The 20,101-nt window shown below is 46.9% G+C and overlaps 1 protein-coding gene across 1 annotated transcript; it reads left to right on the top strand.

The window, feature by feature from the left end:
* The first annotated feature begins 65 nt into the window (after positions 1 to 65).
* Positions 66 to 18,143, top strand: fam169b (family with sequence similarity 169 member B). Its single transcript, XM_059946669.1, is given in 8 exon segments — positions 66 to 260; positions 4,376 to 4,475; positions 7,002 to 7,087; positions 8,939 to 9,110; positions 11,965 to 12,105; positions 12,108 to 12,146; positions 13,534 to 13,661; positions 17,494 to 18,143. Coding segments are annotated over 7 exon segments (819 nt in total). The 5' UTR covers positions 66 to 80; the 3' UTR covers positions 13,635 to 13,661; positions 17,494 to 18,143.
* The last annotated feature ends 1,958 nt before the right edge of the window (positions 18,144 to 20,101 follow it).

Here is a 20,101-nt window from a genome sequence, read left to right as displayed (position 1 = left end):
AGGCCTCGGGTTCAACGCCGACGAGGCCCGGAAATGGCTTCGTCCCTCGCCCCGCGGGCTTACACGACCACTGACGTCGGATGGAGGGAGCTCAGGAGCGGGTCCGAGAGAGCGAGCGCCGGGGAGGAGTGGACATGAGGGAGCGCCCTTTACGACGGGGCGGGTTCGAGGGAGCGCCGCCACAGCACGGGGTCATGAGGGAGCGCCTCACGGCCGTGACAGGAACAAGGGAGGGGACAGAGGAGCACCCCTTTGCAGAGGTTGGGGGCACATTGTTTTGGGTGGGCATGAGGGAGCATTGATCTCCGGAGTGCTAGGGATGAGGGAGCACCCACTGCAGGGGTGGGGATGAGAAATCGCCTCATTTCTGGAGTGCTTGGGGTGAGGGTACACCCCACTGATGGATGGCCAGGAATGAGAGAGTGCCCTACTGCCGAGGGGAAGGGGTGAGAGAGCAGCCCTGTGCAGGGAGCAGAGGTGGTGGTGGATGATGTTGTGAGGGAGCACCCCCACTTCAGGGTGAGGGATCACACCACTTCATGGGGGTGGGTGATCCCTGTGCATTGGTTGTGTCACCACCAGCCAGTTTTCAGCAGTTGGGTGGAATCGCACCAGTTATATCAGCAATGGGTTATTTTGTCTTGCTGGGGTCTCGCTGTCCTGTGGATACTATAACCAGTGGGAACTGGGAGCATTTAACATGGTCAACAGAAGATTACTTGTCAAGGCTTCGTAACAGGAATGAGGAATCCACTCTTTACATTAACCAGTGGGGAACAGGTAAACAGTGTTGGATTCAGTTGTTTTAAACCAAAGTTCTTTTAAAAGAAGCACAAAATGTGTTGCTTCAGAATCGTTTTATTAAACATTGATGGAACAAAGGAAATTTTGAAAGGACAGTGATAGAGGTCTGCTGAGCAAAAGGAGAGAGAAAAGAGCTAAGATGGCACCTAGCATGGAGCTGCTATTTTTGTATCCATGGATAAGGAAAATTTTCATTCAAATTTGTAGATAAGATTTAGCCAAAGAGAAACCACTTATTCAAATACTGCAGTGCCAAGAGAAGCTTCCAGAATTATACCAATATAATCACTCAAAGCATTTTAATCTGTTATACACACATAAGAACTACTGGTGCTTCCCCCTCCCTTTTTACAAAGGTAGAGCATTCGTATGAAACTGTTCTTAAACCAAAATGGCGTAAAGCTAAGAACCATTATATGGGAAAAGTTTTTGTAAAAGCAAAAATCCATTTTGAAATGTGAAAATAGGTTACTAATGTAGGTCTTTTGTAAAAGTAAAGTGGCATAAAGCGGGGGACACCTGTACTTAATACAATCAGAAACTTAATTGTTAAACTGCAAAGAAAATATCAACTAAACAGTCTAATCTAAGAGTTAAACAGTGGGATCCAACACCAACCATGTTGTAGATTGTTTTTGACTTGATTTAATGGTAAAGAGACCCAATCAAAACATGGTATGCAAATTTAACCAGCAGCAATGCGTATTTAATTAATCGCCTTTAAATCATTGAAGCGTTACAGGAGGCAAAAATATGACAAGGCACCTCATGTAGGAAATATTAATGCACGGGTTCCTATGTTTGGTCAAAGGCAATGTTCCCTTTAATTTGTAATGACCAGTGTGTGCAAAAATCTTGTGCTGTCCAAGACTTTGTATAGTGAAAACAACATGCGCGCACTGAATAATTTTTTTCGATTTTAAAACAGTATAAGTAAGCCAGTTCTAAAATCTGCAGAGAAATTGTAACGAACACCCCCCACATCCGAAACGGGAAAAGGAAATGTGATTGTGTATGCTCATGAAGTATATTTAACATGCCAACGAAGTAGGGGGTGAGAACCTTTTGTGTAATTAGTAGCAAAAGATGTGTGTACGTGCACAAAGCTTGGAGGGAACATTGGTCAAAGGTGGAGGCTTTAAGCTTTTGTGGTTTTAAGGTATTAGCAGAGGTATTAGTTCATAATTGTCACATGCACCAAAATACCATGAGAAGCTTGTCTTGCATACTCGTCATACACATCAAATCATTACACAGGGCATTGAAATAGAACAAGGTGAAATAGTAACAATGCAGAAGAAAGTGTAGCAGCTACAGGGAGAATCAGGATGCTCTCCACAGTGCATCTGTAAAAATTTGGAAGGGTCTCTGGGTGACATAGCAAATCTCCTCAAACTCCTAATGGAGATCAGCCGCGGGCATCCTTTATTTGTAACTGAATCAGTATGATGGGCTCAGGATAGATCCTGGAAGATACTGATGCCCGGAAAGTGAAGTTGCTCTCCCTTTCCGATGCTGACCCCTCGGTGAAGACTGGTATGTGCTCTCCCAAATTTCCCTTCCTGAAGTCCACAATTAACGTCTGGGTCTTGCTGACCTTGAGTGTGAGGTTGTCATTGCAACATCTGTTACGTACCCCGTAACTGGGTGTCAGACCTGCAAAGACACAAGTATCCGTTGGAGTCTGGTGGTACCAAAACTGGTGTTTATTAGTAAACTACACAATACAGTATCAAAAATGCAAATATACATATAAAACAAGTTGGCAATAATAAACCTAAAAGTGTAGGAATAATAATAAGCAATAATGAACAAGCTCTATTGATGTCTAGGGGTAAATGAATTGTCATAGAAGAGTATAAGGTTCAGTTCATACATGCTGAGGTAGTTATGGTTGTTGTGTTGTAATCGTTGGAGAGAGTGAGAGATTAGGCAGCTGCAGCAGGCAAACCTATTGCTCTCTGATTCCGTCGTATCGTTGTGGCCATTCAGTTATGACCCCTGGGTCCTTCAGCTAGACCGTTCTTCTGTGGTGGACTCGTCACTCTGGCATGAGTGGACACACACACAAGTCCCCACCGGCCCTGCTGTAACACTGTGAGCTTTACTGACCGATCTCCTGTTTCGGTCTCCAAAGCCCCCACCTTTCTGTGGGTTCCGAACACACAATCAGTGTCCACTGGCATGTCTGAAGGGTGTCTCTCCAGACCTGTCTTTTAGCCCTGCTAACGGGGACTCAGCTATCCATCAAATCTGAATGACTGTGTCTATCAAATCAGGCCACTCCTGCTGTCTCCTGATGAGGAATGTTAATGAGCAAAGTAAAGTCCTTGTAGTGAAAGGTAAATAATCCAGGAAGAGTCAAAATACAATAAATCAACAGTCTCTCTCTCTCCCTCTTATCTGTAGCAGATGTTCTTGCCTGGGCTTTATCTCTCTCTCTCAGTAGCAGCATAGCAAGAGCAATAGTTTGTAGTTCTTGTGGGGGGGGGGGAATAGTTAACTCTGCACCCCATTGTCCATCAGGTCTGTTCATCACTCATAACACATAACTCAACCAGCCAATCAGTTTCACTCTTATATGCCATCTCATCACCATCTGTGATTCTGCCAACTACAATTGTCATCAGTAAATTTATAGATGGGCTAGAATGTTGAGGGAGCAGAGCAGTGCACCTGTGTTGATTGTCAGCAAGGAAAGGAAGCTGGCTTTATGTGCTGTCCATGGACACACTATGGCAGTTGGGCTGGTCAAGCATGTGGGCATAATAGTTTGATATTAACATAACAGAGATTGCAGGGCTGGAGTTCCTGGTGACTGGCTGTAGTGTCTCAAACTGATTTTACCCAGAGAGGGACAAGCTAACTCAGTGACTTCTTTGTCAACCTGCTGATGTAGCCATTCACATGTCCGGATCATGGCCCAACTCTCCTTGCCTCTTCCGATGACAAGTCCTTGGGGAGAGGAAGTACACGGTACCACACAAAGAATCGGAGGAACTCAGCAAGTCAGGCAGCATTTATGGAGAGTGATAAACAGTCGAAGTTTCAGGCTGAGACACTTCACTAGGACTGCAAAGGAGGGAGGAAGAGCCCAGAATAAGAAGGTGGACCGAGGGGAAGGCGAGGAAGAAGATGGGTGGGCGAGCATCTCCCTAAGAACATAAGTGGTGGAGACGGAGGAACTGTGAAGAGGGAATAGCATTTTTACAGTAACACGGTGGGAAGAGGTATAGTCAAGATAGCTGTGAAAGTAGGTAGGTTTGACAAAGGTATCAGTGGACAGTCTGTCTCCAGCACATGGTGTCTGCTGGTACATTGGAGTCATAGCCCTACAGCCCAGAAACAAGCCCTTTGGCCCAATACTCTGTACTGACCAAGATCCCCATCTAAACTAGTCCCATTTGTCTGAATCCTCTTAAACCTTTCCGATCCTTTTATCTGTATAGATGCCTTTTACATGTTAATGTATCTGCTGCAGGAATAAATAGTTGGAATAAATCTTGCTGTGCAAGAATAGTGTTTTAATTTAAATTTATTGTTTGTGTTTTAACTTTTGTCTCTCTTCCAGCTTGCTATAACACCATCTTCTGTGGCCTTTTTTAACCTGTATAAGGACAGCCTTGAGCACCAGATACTGGGCTTGTTGAGTCCGCAGGATGACAAGACAGGTACGTGTACCCCTCGATGCCTGGAAACTATTACAAGATCGAGTGCCTTCAGCCCATTCTGTCTATGCACACCTGGCTGCAGCTCAGCAAGTTGCCCCACCCACAATAGTTACAGCTTGACTTGAAAGTTTTGCATTTCTGCAAATTTCTTGTCAAAGTATCTGCTGCAACACACACAAAATGCTGGAGGAACTCAGCAAAGCATCTATGGAAATGAATAATATTTTGGGCTGAGACCCTTCATCAGGACTGGAAAGGAAGGGGGAAGATGCCAAGATAAGGTGGAGAGGAGGAGGAAGAGTACAAGCTAGAAGGTGATGGGTGGGTGGGGGACTGGAGAATAACGAAGAAAGCTGGGAGGTGAAAGGTGGAAAAGCCAAAGGGCTGGAGAAAAGGAATCTTATAGGAGAGGAGTGTAGACCATGTGAGAAAGGGATGGAGGAGGGCCAACAAGGGGAGGTGATAGGCAGGTGAGGAGATGAGGTAAGAGGCCAGAGTGGGGAATAGAAGAAGGGTAGGGAAGAAAAGTTACTGGAAGGAGAAGTCGATGTCCATGCCATCAGGTTGGAGGCTACCTAAATGGAATATGAAGTGTTGATCCTCCATCCTGAGATTAGCCTCATCATGGTAGGAGAGGACTGACGTGGGAGTGTATCTGCTGAAGCAGTTTCCAGTACCATGGAAATTGCTTCTTTTCATTTATCCAAGCAACACACTTGGAAGGAAGGACCAGAAAGGTGCGATACAGATGCACAGGGAGATCTCGTGGACATTGCCCCACTGCATGTAGGTGTGGAGTCGAGTAGATTTGCCATAAGGAAAACCAGGCAGGTGGGACAGATTCAGGAGCTCATGCCTGCAGTACTCGTGCACAACCACTAGATGACAGCAGGGAGCCACAAATGGACACGTCTGCCCAAGACTGAAAGCTGGGGAAACGGGGATTGTTAACCCTCTTCCTTGGCAGAGTAACAAGGACACACTATTTATACGACAGCTGTTCCTAGTTTTCCAAACACTATTTTGCTGTCTCCTCCCCTTATCTCCATTTTCTGAGTCATCTCTGCCCTCTTCCTGTCCCTGTTGTCCATTACTCCCCGCTCTTTCATTTCTCCAGTCTTCCCTTTGTTTCCCATCCCCCTCACCCCCTCCCTGTCCCCCCACACACATTCTCCCTTCACCCTCTCCTCCCCACCTCTCTCCACAACTCTCCACTCTCCTCTTTCCCCAATTCTGCCCCCACACTCTCTCCTCCCCCTTCCCTCTCTCCACACCTCTACACTTCCCCTGACCACCCCCCCCCCCCCCCCCGCCAACCCCAAGTTGGAAAATGCACGGTCATGCACTTTGGTAGTAGAAATAAATGTGCAGACTATTTTCTAACCGGGGAGAAAATCCAAAAACCTGAGATGCAAAGGGACTTCGGAGGACTTCTGCAGAACACCCTAAAGGTTAACTTGCAAGTAGAGTTGGAGGTGAGGGAGGCAAATGTAATGTTAGTATTCATATCAAGAGGGCTTGAATGCAAGAGCAGGGATGTGATGCTGAGGCTTTATAAAGCACTGGTGAGGCCTCACCTTGAATATTGTGAAGAGTTCTGGGCTTCTCATCTAAGAAAAGATGAGGATTGGAGAGGGTTCAGAGGAGGTTCGTAAGGATGATTCTGGAAGTGGAAGGGTTATCATACGAGGGATGTTTGATGGCTCTGGGCCTGTACTTGCAAGAATTTAGAAGGATGAAGAGGGATCTCATTGAGACCTTTCGAATGTTGAAAGGCATAGACAGAGTAGATGTGGAAAGGATGTTTCCCATGGTGGGGGAGTTCAGGATGGAGAGGTGTCAATTTAAAACAGAGATGTGGAGAAAATTCGTTAGGCAGAGGGTGATAGATTTGTGAAATGTTTTACCCCAGCAGCTGTGGAGGCCAGGTCATTGGGTGTATTTAAGGCAGAGCTTGATAGTTCTTGAATGGACACAGCATCAAAGATTACGGGGAGAAGGCTGGGGAGTGGGGCTGAGGAGGGGGAGAAAGACGATTCAACCATGATTGAATGGTGGAGCAGACTCGATGGGGCAAATGGCCTAATTCTTCTCCTGTGTCTTATGGTGTCTCCTCTGCCCCCTCCTCTCTGTCCCTTTCCCTGCCAAACCTCTCTCCTAAACAGCTCCTCTGGGCTCCCCTTCCTCCCTCCTACCATTCACTCATCTGCCTTATCTAACCTCCCCTCCCCCAATCTTGACCTACCTCCTCCGTCCCAGCCCAGCCACTGTGAACATTGACTTTCACCTGAAGGCCCAGGGTCACGATGAAAAGCTTGACGCACTTGCTACAAATGGAGTGGTCTGCACTGGACTGTGCGCACACAGACGAACAGCTCCTGCCTAATGACACGGGGGTTTTGTCTGACTGGCCTATCCTCTCCTGAGGGCAACGTCCACTCCCACTTGCCCGCAACAGCAGAATAGCACGATTCTTCTTGCCCCCCCCCCCCCCCCAGACCTCATCCCTCTGTTGCTGCCTTGCAGTGGCTGCTGTGTACCTGGGAGCTGGCTGGTGCTCACTGGATGAAGCTCTGACGACGTCTGACAGTGGGAGGCAGGAGCTGGTCCAGGTGAGAGACTCAGCCAAGCTTCCGTGGGTGGGCAGGGAGTGTGTTTCTGCCCAGGGTCCGTAAGCTTCGGCCGGTTCACCAATGGCTGCCGGGAGCAGGAGAGTCAGGTACAGATTCATTTATTTATCACGTTTATGGAAAAGTGCAGTGAAATGAGTCGTGTGCGTTCGCAACCAACACAATCAAGGGATGCGCTGGGCAGCCTGCAGGTCTCAGCACGCATTCTGTGCCAACACAACATGCCCACAGTTCAGCAGGACAACACAAGCAACAAGTACAGCAGCAGTAAGAAAACAAAACAACAGGAGGATGGGCCTCTTGCCCTCATACACATACCCACACAGCTCTCAACCCCAGGGTGGGCCACCTCTGTCCTTCAGCCTGGTGCCACGTGATTTCAGGCTTCTGTATCTTCTGCCCTGGGAAAGACATTATTCTGAACCTCCATCAAAATAGGCTTTCTCCACCGAGGACAATTTTATTTTTAAACAAGATATACTTTATTCGAAAATAAAATTATACAATAAACCATTCAATGACTCTCAATCCTTTACAACTGTTTCCATTGCTGTCTTTACATTTTCACATTTTTCGCCACCCACGTGGCACTCTGTTATTCCATATTTACATACACTTGTTTAGGGGTATACACCCCGCCACCCACCCCTCAACTCCCCCAGGAGAAGAACCCTAGACTGTGGTCCTCCCCCACCGGGCCCTTGCGGTGGCTGCACCGAGTTTGAGTGCGTCCCTCAGCACGTACTCCTGCAGCCGAGAATGTGCCAGTCAGCAGCATTCCCTCACGGACATCTCCGTGTGCTGGTAGACCATCAAGTTTCGGGCCGACCAAAGAGCGTCTTCCACCAAGTTGATGATCTGCCAGCAGCACCGGATGTTGGTCTTTGTGTGCATCCCCGGGAACAGCCCGTAGATCAGAGAGTCCTCTGTTACGCAGCTGCTGGGGATGAACCTTGACACTTTCCATCCTCCTCCACACTTTCACCGCGAACCCACAGGAGGATGCTTCTTGTTGGTTTCTGATGTTTTAATCCAACGTTGCTTCAGAGGTCAGGAAAGAAGCACGAAGCTTGTTGCTTCACCATCGTTTTATTAAGCATTGATAGAACAAAGGAAAGTTGAAACAGTGATAGAGGTCTACAAAGCAGAGAGAGAGACAAAAGAACTAAGATGGTGCTGCCCATAGATAAGGAAAAGTTCCATTTGAATTTGTAGATAAGGGTCAACCAATTAGAAAGCCATTATTCAAATAATGCAGTACAAAGAGAAGCTTTCAGAATCATACCAATCCAATATAACCACTAGAGTCATATTAAACTGTTATACACATATAAGAACTACTTAAAATACAAGCAGATAATTGTTAAACTGCAATGAAAATGTGAATTAAACATCCTAATCTAAGAATTGAACAGTTGGATCCAACATCAAAGTAGAGAACCTCATTTGAGGCAGGTATTTCCACCAAGGAAGGGTGCCCTGTCATGGTAGGGAACTGCTGTTGAGATGGAGCACTTCCATCTAGAGAAGCAGATTCTCCTGTGTTATCACCGTACGCTGGGCTGGGACAAACACTCGGCTGTTATTGGGGAAGTGGACATGGGCAGTGGGTGGGAATGTGATGGGAGGCGGGAGGATCCCGGGATACCCCAGTCAGTAAACACACACCCAGTGTGGTGAGACCCGCGATGAGTCAGCTTTTGGAGAGGCGTCAGCTGGAGTGTGAGGGAGTGGGTGTGGGTTGGGTCAGTTGAGCTCAGAGGATGGAGTCGTTCTGACTGAATGTGAACAGACAGACCCATGGTGAACATGAGCTGACAGTATGTCTCTCAGATGCGGTCAGTCGGTGAACGGATTGTGCTCTACCTGTTAAACCAGATGATCTGTGGGAACAGGGAAAGACCACCAGACGTCCTTCCTTTCCGACCTCATCCCGTCGATGAGTTTGCCAAGATCTTCTGGACGGACAAGGAGGTGGCTGGGTTCCACACTGTGAAGCTGAAAGGTACACTGGTACTCAGCGCACGGACCAGGAGTCATCCATTCATATTTCCTTATGACTTAGAGATTCTGCTGCCCATCAACTCCATGCCAGCTTGCGGAGCAATCCTATCCCCTCCTAATTTCCCCTGTAAGAAGTGTTTCTCCTCACATTCCCGTTAACTGCCCCCCGATTCTCACCTCCACACCAGGGATACTTTACAGAAAAGAGAAAATCTGCTGACGCTGGAAATCCAGGCAACATGCACAAAGTGCTGGAGGAACTCAGCAGGCCAGGCAGCATCTGTGGAGAAGAGTACAGCTGATGTTTCAGGCGGAGACTGCAAAGTCTCTTCCAGGGATGCCTACCCTGAGCTTTTGTCCTGCTGAAGGACCTTCGTCCAACATGTCAACTGTACTCTTTCCCTTAGATACTGCCTGGCCTGCTGAGTTGCTCCAGCATTTTGTGTCTGGTACTTTACAGAGGTCAGTTGACTTGCTTTGGGATGTGGGAGGGAACTGGATTACCCATGAGAAACCAACATGGTCGCACGGACATTGCCTGAGGTCAGGATTGAACCTGAGTTTCTGGAACCGTGAGGCAGCTGCCCCACCTGCTGTGCCACTGTACTACGTAGGATTATCTATAAAGAGATGGTTTATTGATCCTGTTATTTTGTTAGGAACCTGGTGTAAAAATCTGCTCTCCCTTTTACTCTGCTGCAGTGCCTCAAAAAGCAGCATCCCTCATTAAGGATCCCATCACCCGATACATACCCTCTTCTCATTGCTACCATCAAGGAGGAAATACAGGAGCCTGAAGACACACACTGAATGTTTCAGGAACAGCTTCTTCCCCTCTGCCATCAGGGAGGAGGTACAGGAGCCTGAAGACACACACTCAATGTTTCAGGAACAGCTTCTTCCCCTCTGCCATCTGAGTCCTGAATGGACACTGAAGATATGAACACTTCCTCACTACTTTTATTTGCTCTCTTTTTGCACTTCTTAACATCTATTTCTTATTGTAATTTTTTTTATTATTGCTCTATACTGTTACCTCAAAACAACGAATTTCACAACATATGCCAGTGATAGTAAACCTGATCCTGATTCTGAACTTGGCCCAAATCTGTAGTTTAGTGTGGGAGACTACCTGCGAGGGCTTGTGTTGGATGGGACGGCCCAAACTATGCAAATGCTAGATATGGTGATCAGTTTATTATTGTCACGTTTACCCAATGTAAGACAAAATTCTTTTGTTTGCTTGCCATCCAGACAGATCATACTGTGCGAAAGTACCTTGAGGTAGAATAGAAGGGAGAAACAATGTGGAATATAGTGTTACAATTAGAGAAAGAGCAGCAACATAAATAATCTTTATCCTCCGTGTGGTCCATTCAGTAACCTTATAACAGTGGGGTAGGAGTTGTCCTTGAATGTGCCAGTGCACCTTCACAAGACTTTTTTAAAATCTTTTGTACAATGGGAAGGAGAAGAGAGGATGTGAGGGATCTTTGATTATGCTGGCTGCTTTCCCAAGGCAGTGAGAAGTTTAGACAGGGTCCATGATGGACCCTGAGGCTGGTTTCCTTGACGTGCTGAGCTGTGTGCACAACTCTCTGCAGTTTCTTACAGTCGCAGAGGGAGCAGTTGTTGTTCCAAGCTGTGATACATCCAGATAGGCTGCTTTCTGAGTTGTGTGATGGACTGGGCTGCGTGCACAACTCTCTGCAATCTCTGAGCAGAGCAGATGCCGTACCAAGGTGAGATGCAGGGGATGGAATGGTTTCAGTGGTGCCTCCGTATAAAATAAATCGATCAATGAAGATTGCCTGAAACATGCCAAATTTCTTATGCCTTCTGAAGAAGAGGAGGTGCTGGTGTGTTTTCTTGGCTATGGTGTCTCTGTGGCTGGACCAGGACAAATTGCTGGTGATACTTACTTTAGAGATTTTTTTTTTAAATCAAAGTATACTTTATTCAAAAATAATTGTATGCAATAAACCATTCAATGACTTTCAATCCTTTACAACTGTTTCCATTGCTGTCTTTACATTTTCACAATTTTTGCCACCCACATGGAACTCTGTTATTCCATATTTACATACACTTGTTTAGGGGTATACACCCCGCCCCCCCCCCCCCCCGCCTCTCAACTCCCGCGGGAGAAGAACCCTAGAGATGCAGCATGGAAATGGGCACTTCAGGCCCAATAAGCCCAAGCTGCCCAACTACAGCCATGTGACCAATAAACTTACTAACTCGTTTGGGATGTGATAGGAAATGGTAGCACCCAAAGGAGACACACCATGTGGTCATGGGGAGAACGTACTTCTCACAGGCGGTGGCAGAAATTGAACCTGAGTTATTGGCGCTGTAATAGTGTGATGCTAAACGTTAAGCTACAGTGTAGCACAATTTGTTAATATTTATACAGGTGTCCTCCGCTTTACACCACTTCGCTTTTACAAAAAGCCTACTTTAGTAACCACATTAGTTCTCACATTACAGAGGATTTTCACTTTTACAAAAATTTTTCCTATATAAGTTAATGGTTCTTCGCTTTATGCCATTTCGGCTTAAGAAAGGTTTCATAGGAACGCTGTAAAGGGGTGGGGGACACCTGTACCTAGGAACCTGAAGTTCTCACACATCTCTACCTCAGCACCACAGATACAGATAGACATGTATTCCATCCAGCTTCCTCAAGTCACTGGGAGAAAGGTTGTCTGCAGTCTGTGGTAGGATCTCATTGGGGTCCACAGCCGCAAACAGCTGTTCCTTCACCCACTGCACGTCAGGGTCCTGGGGATCAGGTGGGGTAGTGCGAGGTGGATGAAGCGCTTGCTGCTCAGTCTCTCTCTGCTTTGTCCCAGGCAGCCTGTGCTGTGCCAGCACCAGCCAGTGTTACCAGCTGCCCGTCCTGGACACCATGTTCGTCCGCAAGAAACACCGGCGCCTGGGCCTTGGGCTGAGGATGCCGGCCGACTTCTGCAGTCAGTTCCCCGCTGACAGGATTTAGGGATCAGCCAACCCATCTCACCGGCCATGTACAGAGGTACAGGGAGTCACCAGTGTTGGACTAGATTGTTACAAAGGTTCATTTATTATCAAAACATGTATCCATATACAACTGTGAAATTTGTCTTCTCCAGATAGCCACGAAGTAAAGAAAGAACATGAAAGTCATACAGAAACATCAAACCCACCCCCACACAAAAGAACAGAGAGCATCAGCCCCCAAAACCCCCCTGCCCTGCACAAAAAAGAACATTGACCCCCCCAAACAACCCCACCTCTGCGCAAGTAACTAACAGAACATCAACCCCAAGCACCCTGAAGTCGCACAACAAAACAGAAAAGTTTAGTCTGTTTAATAGTTATTTTTTTCAGCAACTTAACAATTATCTGCTTGTATTTTAACTAGTTCTTAAATGCATACAATAGGTTAATAAGCTTCCTTATGGCCACAGTACGTATATGCAGTTACTCAGTGTGTCCCCCTAGTGGTTACGATTCTGGAAACTTCACTTGGTACTGCATTATTTGGATTAAAGCTTTCTCCGTGCTTGACTCTTATCTACAAATTTGAATGAAATTTCCCTTTATCTATGGAGTGTAAAAATAACTGACCATGAGACAGCACAATTTTCCCCTTTAGACTCTCCTTCTGTTTGTAGACCTCTATATCCGTTTTCAACCCCCTCTTTGTTCTGTTGACACTTAATAGAGCGACCGTGAAGCAACAGGTTTTGTGCCTCTTTCCTGACTTCTGAAAGAAACTTGGATTAAAACACCAGAATCCAACACCAGCTTAGTAGGGCTGGATAGTGCAAGGATTAACCCAGTGTTGGATCTGCTGATGTTGATTCGGAGGTTCTTTGGAAGTCAAGAAAGAGGTATAAATTTTGGTGGTTAGGGCCAGTTTATTAAGTGTTACAAGAACAAAGAACGAACAAAGAAAAGAGAAAATTTTAAAAAGAAGTCATGGTTGTCTCATAGACTGTCTAGAGATAACACCACTCCAAATATAACAGTTAACCTATAAAATAGCCAGATTCAAGTGGTGTGGCACTTGCTACAGAAAAACTGAGAAAATTCCAGAAAATACAGAACCAGCTATATTAAAATTATTAGAAAATGACAGGTGTATAGGTGATTATATAAAAATTATAAACAAGCATAGGAAAGTTAAATGATATGGAAAATTGCAAAAAGTAACAATTCTACATCTTTTTGTGTGTGTTCTGGTTTCTTTCACTTGCAGAATCTCCTGTGTAAACAGCACATGCAGTGTTTCATGGGGCGGCTTGTGCAGTTCAGCAGAAAGGGTGTGAACAATCCCAGGAGCGGGATTGGCCAGCAGCTGCATACTGGGTTATTGGAGTGGGTGACGGGGGTACGGAACAAGGACCAGGAAAATGAGCCTGTGCTCTCTCTCTCAGTTTGCCACAGGTACCTGCAGGCTCAGCCTGAGAAACAGGACCGACTCTGGGAAGTGGACAGCCCAGGGGCTGGAGCCAAAGGGAAAACGTGCGGTTGCTAATCCAGATGGGTGATAGACCCCCAGTTGGTGAGTCCCCTTTATAGAGCTCCATCAAACACCTCCGTTGTGTCCGCTGCAAGGGACAGGATCTCTTGGTGGTTACCATTTCAATTTGATTCCCCATTCCCATTCCAACAAGTCTGTCCACAACTTCCTCTGCTGAATTTATGAGGCCAATCTTGGGTTGAGGAGCAAAGTCCCACATTCCGTCTGGCTAGTCTCCAAACTGATGGCAAAAACATCAATTTCTCCTCCCCTTCCCTCCTTTTCTATTTTAGTGATTCCCCCATTCTGGTTATTCTCTCCCCCTTTCTCTTCTCACTTGCCCTCTGGTCCTCTTCTTTCCCTCTCTTCCACGGTTCACTGTCCTCTCCTATTAGATTCCTTCTTCTTCAGCCCTTTACCTCTTCCTCCTATCATCCTCCAGTTTCTCACTTCATCCCCTTCCCCAGCTCACTGGTCTCATCTGTCACCTGTCAGCTTGCACTTCTCCTGATCACACCATCTTAAATTGGCCTCTGTCCCCTTCTTTTCCAGTCCTGATGAGAGGTCTCTGCCCGAAGCATCGGCTATTTATTCCTCTCCAAAGATGTTGTGTGGTTTGCCAAGTTCTTCCGGATTCCAGCACCTGCGGGCTCTTGTCTCTCCGTTTTGTCAGTGGGTCAGGCAATATCAGTAGAGCAAAAGGAACTGTCAGTGTTTCGGGTCACGAGCCTGCATCGGGACTGAGAGTGGAGAGGTAAGATGGCCGGTACAGAGAGTGGGGAGACAGGGTTCACTCCTTTCTGCACTGTGTGGGTTGATTGCTTTCTCATCTCTCCCCTCTTCACTTTATACTGGCAATCTTCCCTCTCTCCTCTCAGTCCTGATGTACGTTTTGACCCAAAATGTCAGCAATTTGCTCCCCCCATTCTTCACCGATAAAAGGTGAAGCCTTAAGAAGGCAGCATTTGCTACCAAGGACCCCAGTCACCCAGGACGTGCCCTCTTCTCCTTGCTACCATCAGGGAGGAGGTGCAGGAGCCTGACACCACACAACAATTCAGGCACAGCTTCCTCCCCTCCACCATCAGATTTCTGGATGGACAATGAACCCATGGCTAATCGAAAACTTATCAACTTCCGCTTTAAATATACCCAGTGACTTGGCCTCCACAGATTCACTACCCTCTGGCTAATGAAACTCTTCACCATCTCTGTTCTAATTGGATGCCACTCTATTCTGTGTGCCCTCTGACTCTAGACTCGCCCATGATAGGAGACATCCTCCGGCATCCACTCTATCCAGACCACTCAATATTTGATAGGTTTCATTGTGATTCCCCCCCCCCCCCCGCCATTCTTCTAAACTCCAGTGGGTGCGGTGAGTTCCTCTGGCAGATTGGAGAAGAGGGCTCGTCCTGGGTGACTGGGGTCCTTAGTGACGAATGCTGGCTTCTTAAGGCTTCACCTTTTATGGTGTCCTTGATGCTGTGGAGGCTAGTGCCCATGGAGCTGGTTAAACATGACCTCAAGAGATAGGAGCAGAATGAGGCCATTCAGCCCATCAAGTCTGTTCCACATTTTCATCCTGGCTGATCCTTTTTTCCCTCTCAAGTGCATTCTCTTGCCTTCTCCCTGTAACCTTTCATGCCCTGAGTAATCAGGAACCTAAAGAACCTCTGCCTTAAATGCCCCAGATGACTTGGTTTCCACAGCCACCTGTGGCAATGAATTCCATAGATTTACCACCTTCTGGCTAAAGAAATTCCTCCTCATCTAATTCTAAATGGACATCCCTCTGTTCTGAGGTTGTGTCCCTTGGTCCTAGACTCCCTCACTATAAGAAGCATCCTCTCCATGTCCACCCTATGCCTTTCAACTTTCTATAGGATTAAGAGAGTTCCCCTCCCCCAATCTTCTAAATTTCAGTGAATACAGCCCCAGATCCATTATCGAACATTCCTCATGCGGGTAACCCTTTCGTTCCTGGGATCATTCTGGTCTACCTCCTCTGAAAGTTCTGGAATGGCAGCACAACCTTTCTTAGAAAAAGGGGCCAAAACTGCTCTCAATACTTACCAGTTCCTTATAAAGCCTCAGCATCACATCGTTGCATTAGCTTTCCCCACCACCATTTCACCCTGCAGGTTGACCTTCTGGGAAATCTGCACGAGGGACTCCCAGGTCCTTTGGCACCTCTGAAAACAGTCTCCACGTCTGTTCCTTCTAGCAAGTGTACAACCACACCCTTCCCGACGATTTATTCGCAGTAGAAGGAACAAAAGCGTAGAATATTTTCTAAACAGAAACTCCAGACATTGCTGTTCTACCTTCATCCCCATCAACTTTGGCCAGCTCCTTTCTCATGCCCTTTACTCATCTGTACTACTATACATCTGACTTTAGCTACTCTTTCTCAAATTGCAGAGTGAAATCTATCATATTATGATCACTGTTTTGTAAGGGTTCCTTTACCTTAAACTCTCTAATCAAATCTGGTTCATTATGCAACACGTAATCCCGACTAGCCTTTCCCCTGGTGGGCTCAACCACGGGCTGGTCTAAAAAGCCATCTCATAGGCATTTTACAAATCCTGTCTCTGGCTATCCACATGATCAGTGCCTCTTGTCATCTTATATCAGGTACCTACCTCCTGTAACTTAGAGGTGACTACCTCCCTATAGCTCCTGTCTATGGACTACTCAGTGAGCCGAAGGTCATCGAACTGCAGCTCCAGTTCTTTAACACGTCAGGCACCAAGACCTCGCCTGGCTGGCGGTAAGAGGGGCCCGCCCAGTCCAATCCCTCCCTGGAACGTCGTCTCCACACCCCTCTGCCCACGGGAGCACTGCAGTGAGGAGGAGTTGGTGACCCACCTCTTTGCACACTGTGGGTTCGAGGAGCTGTGGAGGAGGATGGAAGGGGCAGTGTCGAGGTTCGTTCCTAGCAGCTGCGTAACAGAGGACTCTCTGATCTACGGGCTGTTCCCAGGGACGCACACCGAGACCAACATCCGGTGCTGCTGGCAGATCATCAACTCAGTCAAAGACGCTTTTTGGTCGGCCCGAAACTTGATGGTCTACCAGCACACGGAGATGTCCGTGGGGGAATGCTGCTGACTGGCACATTCTCGGCTGCAGGAGTACGTGCTGAGGGACGCACTCAAACGGTGCAGCCACCGCAAGGGCCCGGTGGGGAAGGACCACAGGCTAGAGTTCTTCTCCCGTGGGAGTTGAAGGGTAGGGAGGTTGGGCGTATACCCCCTGAATGTAAATATGAAAGAACAAAGTGCCACGTGGGTGACAAAACATTAGAACTTTGAAAATATAAAGACAGTAATGGTACCAACTGTAAAGAATTGAAAGTCTTTGAATGGTTATTGTATATAATTTTATTTTGGAATAAAGTATATTTTGTTTAATTAAAAAAACACGTTCTCTGAGGAGCTGCAGCTCGGTGCACCTGGTGCAGATGTGATTATCCGGGAGGCTGGAGGTCTCCCAGAATTCTCCCATCTCACACAAAGAATGCAACACAGTCCCGGAGCCGGCCTCACCACTCTGACTGTGTACTAACAGATGAAGAAGAAATTTACCGGAAACTTCCCTCATGCAAGCTTGTTGTCACCGGACCCTCTGCACTCGAACACTGGTCCCCTCACACGATGACTCTGCTTGTCCCAGACTTTTAAAAAAATTTGCTCTTGCTAATGAATTGCAATTGGATTGTGGTGCCCGAAAAGGCCAAAATCCCGCGAGTGCTCCCTTTTCAATCTCTTGTCCCGTCCTTTTCTGTCGCCTCCTCTCTTGATTCGACTGGGCCACCGGAGAAAGAAAAAGAAAACATGACTCTCGTTTTTTTCATTAAACATTTCAGATGACTCGGCTCAATCCAGAAGCTTCTGAAAGGGTTAAGGGTCAAGGATGCAGAAGAGGCAGTGCGGCATAACGAGGTGAAAGGGCAAGAGAGCTGATGGAAAGAACGGAGGAAGATGCAGTGACCAGCCAGAGGAAGGTTCCCTCAAGTCGCTCTGAGACACACCGTTCAATCCAGATCAAACAGGTGACTTAATGCCGGTTCAGCAGTGACTATCCACACCTCTTCAATCCCCAACACCCTCCAGGGGGATCCCTTCCTCAGCTTCCAAGTAAAAGCTCACGCTGCTGATATTTTATACTGTCTTTAGCTGGTGGGAGACGAGCTGGATTGTGTTTGTCTGCAACTGCCTGATATGAGTCCCTGCTGCGGCTGTTTCTGCAGAAACATGGCTCCAGGACAATGTCCATGCACCATCGATCGACAGGTCATGGCACTCAGGGACTTGGGCTAGATTAGTATTTTAAAATGTTGTAACTCTGTGTTCTTCTGCAATCATAATGATATGTGCTGTGTATGACTATTGGTCCTGCGCTCTGCACCTTGGTGCCAGAGGAACTCTGTTTTGTTTTGGCTGTATTCATGTATATAGTTGAATGACAATTAAACTTTTGAATTTGACCGTCAGCTGCTTAAACCCCACCTGGGAACTCCAGCTGTGTGGCTTGGAACGGGCATCAGTCTTAGGACGTTGCAAGCTAATTTACAGCACTTCCCGAGTGCAGTCACTGTTGTGACGTTGAAAGCTGACCACCCTATCTGTGCATAGCAAGATCCCAGCGGACCTCTGCCGCGTGCAGAGTTTCAGCGGTGTTGGGTAGATACTAACGCTGGAACTCCAAGTTTCACTTTCAAATGGTGTTCAGGGCTGGTCGGACAATGACCTGTTTCTGTGCCTTCGGTCCTGTTCAGTTCCCTGTTCCCTGACATCCGGGGCAGATACAGCCTCTGTTTAGCATCACATTGAAACACAGTACAGTGGGGCATTCACCCATTACCGCACTGGAAGCAACTGCTTGGATTGTGTGTGTGTGTGTGTGGACCCACCCTCATCTGACAACATAGAAAATAGGTGCAGGAGTAGGCCGTTTGGCCCTTCGAGCCTGCACCGCCATTCAGTATGATCATGGCTGATCATCCAACTCAGAACCCTGTACCGGCTTTCTCTCCATACCCCCTGATCCCTTTAGCCACAAGGGCCATATCTAACTTCCTCTTAAATATAGCCAATGAACCGGCCTCAACTGTTTCCTGTGGCAGAGAATTCCCCAGATTCACCACTCTCTGTGTGAAGAAGTTTTCCTCATCTTGGTCCTAAAAGGCTTCCCCTTTATCCTTAAACTGTGACCCCTCATTCTGGATTCCCCCAACATCGGAAGCAATCTTCCTGCATTTAGCCTGTCAAATCCCTTTAGAATTTTATATGTTTCAATAAGATCCCCCCTCAGTCTTCTAAATCTTGCTGTACTTCACTGTCTGTGAATATCAGCACTGTCGCCAGAAGAGTGCACAGCCCCTCGCTGCCTAAGCTCACGTGAAAACTTTAATTTCAATAAGTTATTTAGACATAGAGGGAGGAAAAATAATTCCTCAAGTCCCAACACAAATTATAGCTAATGGAAATAAGCCATGTGACCTTTTAGTTCCCTGCAGCCGGATGTGCAGTAGTGCAGACCACAGGGTGAATCTCCCAGTGTAATATTGAGTGTAACTCGCTCTACAGGGAAATGTGGAGAGGTGATTGGAACCCAGTCACTGCCTCGGGTTTGTGATGTAGCTTGTCTCTAAGGGGATGCCCCACTTTGATTGTCAGAACTTTGCTCTTCATAATATTAATTCACCCTCAGACCGGTAATCCTTCCTGAGTAGCCTTGGTAAAGCTCTCCTCGGAGAATGGAAAATAACAAAGACTATTTCATTGATGATTCAATTCCTTTTTAAAAGGTAAGAGTTTGCCAAGAGCTGTACCAAGGGGAGTAGACACTGGAGGCAGTGTCGGAGAAACAGGGGTCTCTGGGCACACTGGAATCTGTACTAGGTTGGGGGCTAGTCCTGCCCATCAGTGCTGCTCTCCAGTGTTCGCTAGGTGGAAGAACAAGCTGAAACAACGTCCCATACACATCAGTCTATAGGTCATGGCACTCAGGGACCTGGGCTAGATGTTTTTCTGTAATTGTGTTTTTCATTTGTGCTATCGGTAATGTATTTTCAAGATCTTGAAGAGGGAGGGTGAGCAGCCAGAGATTGTGGTGCACGTTGGCACAATAACATGGGGGGAAAGGAGGAAGAGGTCCTGTGCAGTGAGTATAGGGGAAAGGCTGAAGAGCATGACCTTCAAGGAAGTAACTACTGGATTACTCCCAGTGCTACATGCTAGTCAGGGCAATAATAGGATGATGGTACAGATGAAAGAGTGGCTGAAGAATTGGTGCAGGGAGCAGGGTTTCAGATTTCTGGATCATTGGGATCTCATCTGGGGAAGGTTTGACCTGTACAAAAAGGAAGGGCTACACCTTGTCAAGTACCCCGTGACCGGGTTACCAAACCAACAGAAGTGGAATGATACGTTGGAGTCTGGTGGTACTGGAACTAAAAGTGTTTATTAGTA

Source organism: Hypanus sabinus, chromosome 21 (genome assembly GCF_030144855.1).
Source record: "Hypanus sabinus isolate sHypSab1 chromosome 21, sHypSab1.hap1, whole genome shotgun sequence".
NCBI classification, from domain to species: domain Eukaryota; kingdom Metazoa; phylum Chordata; class Chondrichthyes; order Myliobatiformes; family Dasyatidae; genus Hypanus; species Hypanus sabinus.
The sequence above is the reverse complement of the archived record's forward strand: the minus strand, read 5'-3'. Positions and strand labels throughout refer to the sequence as shown.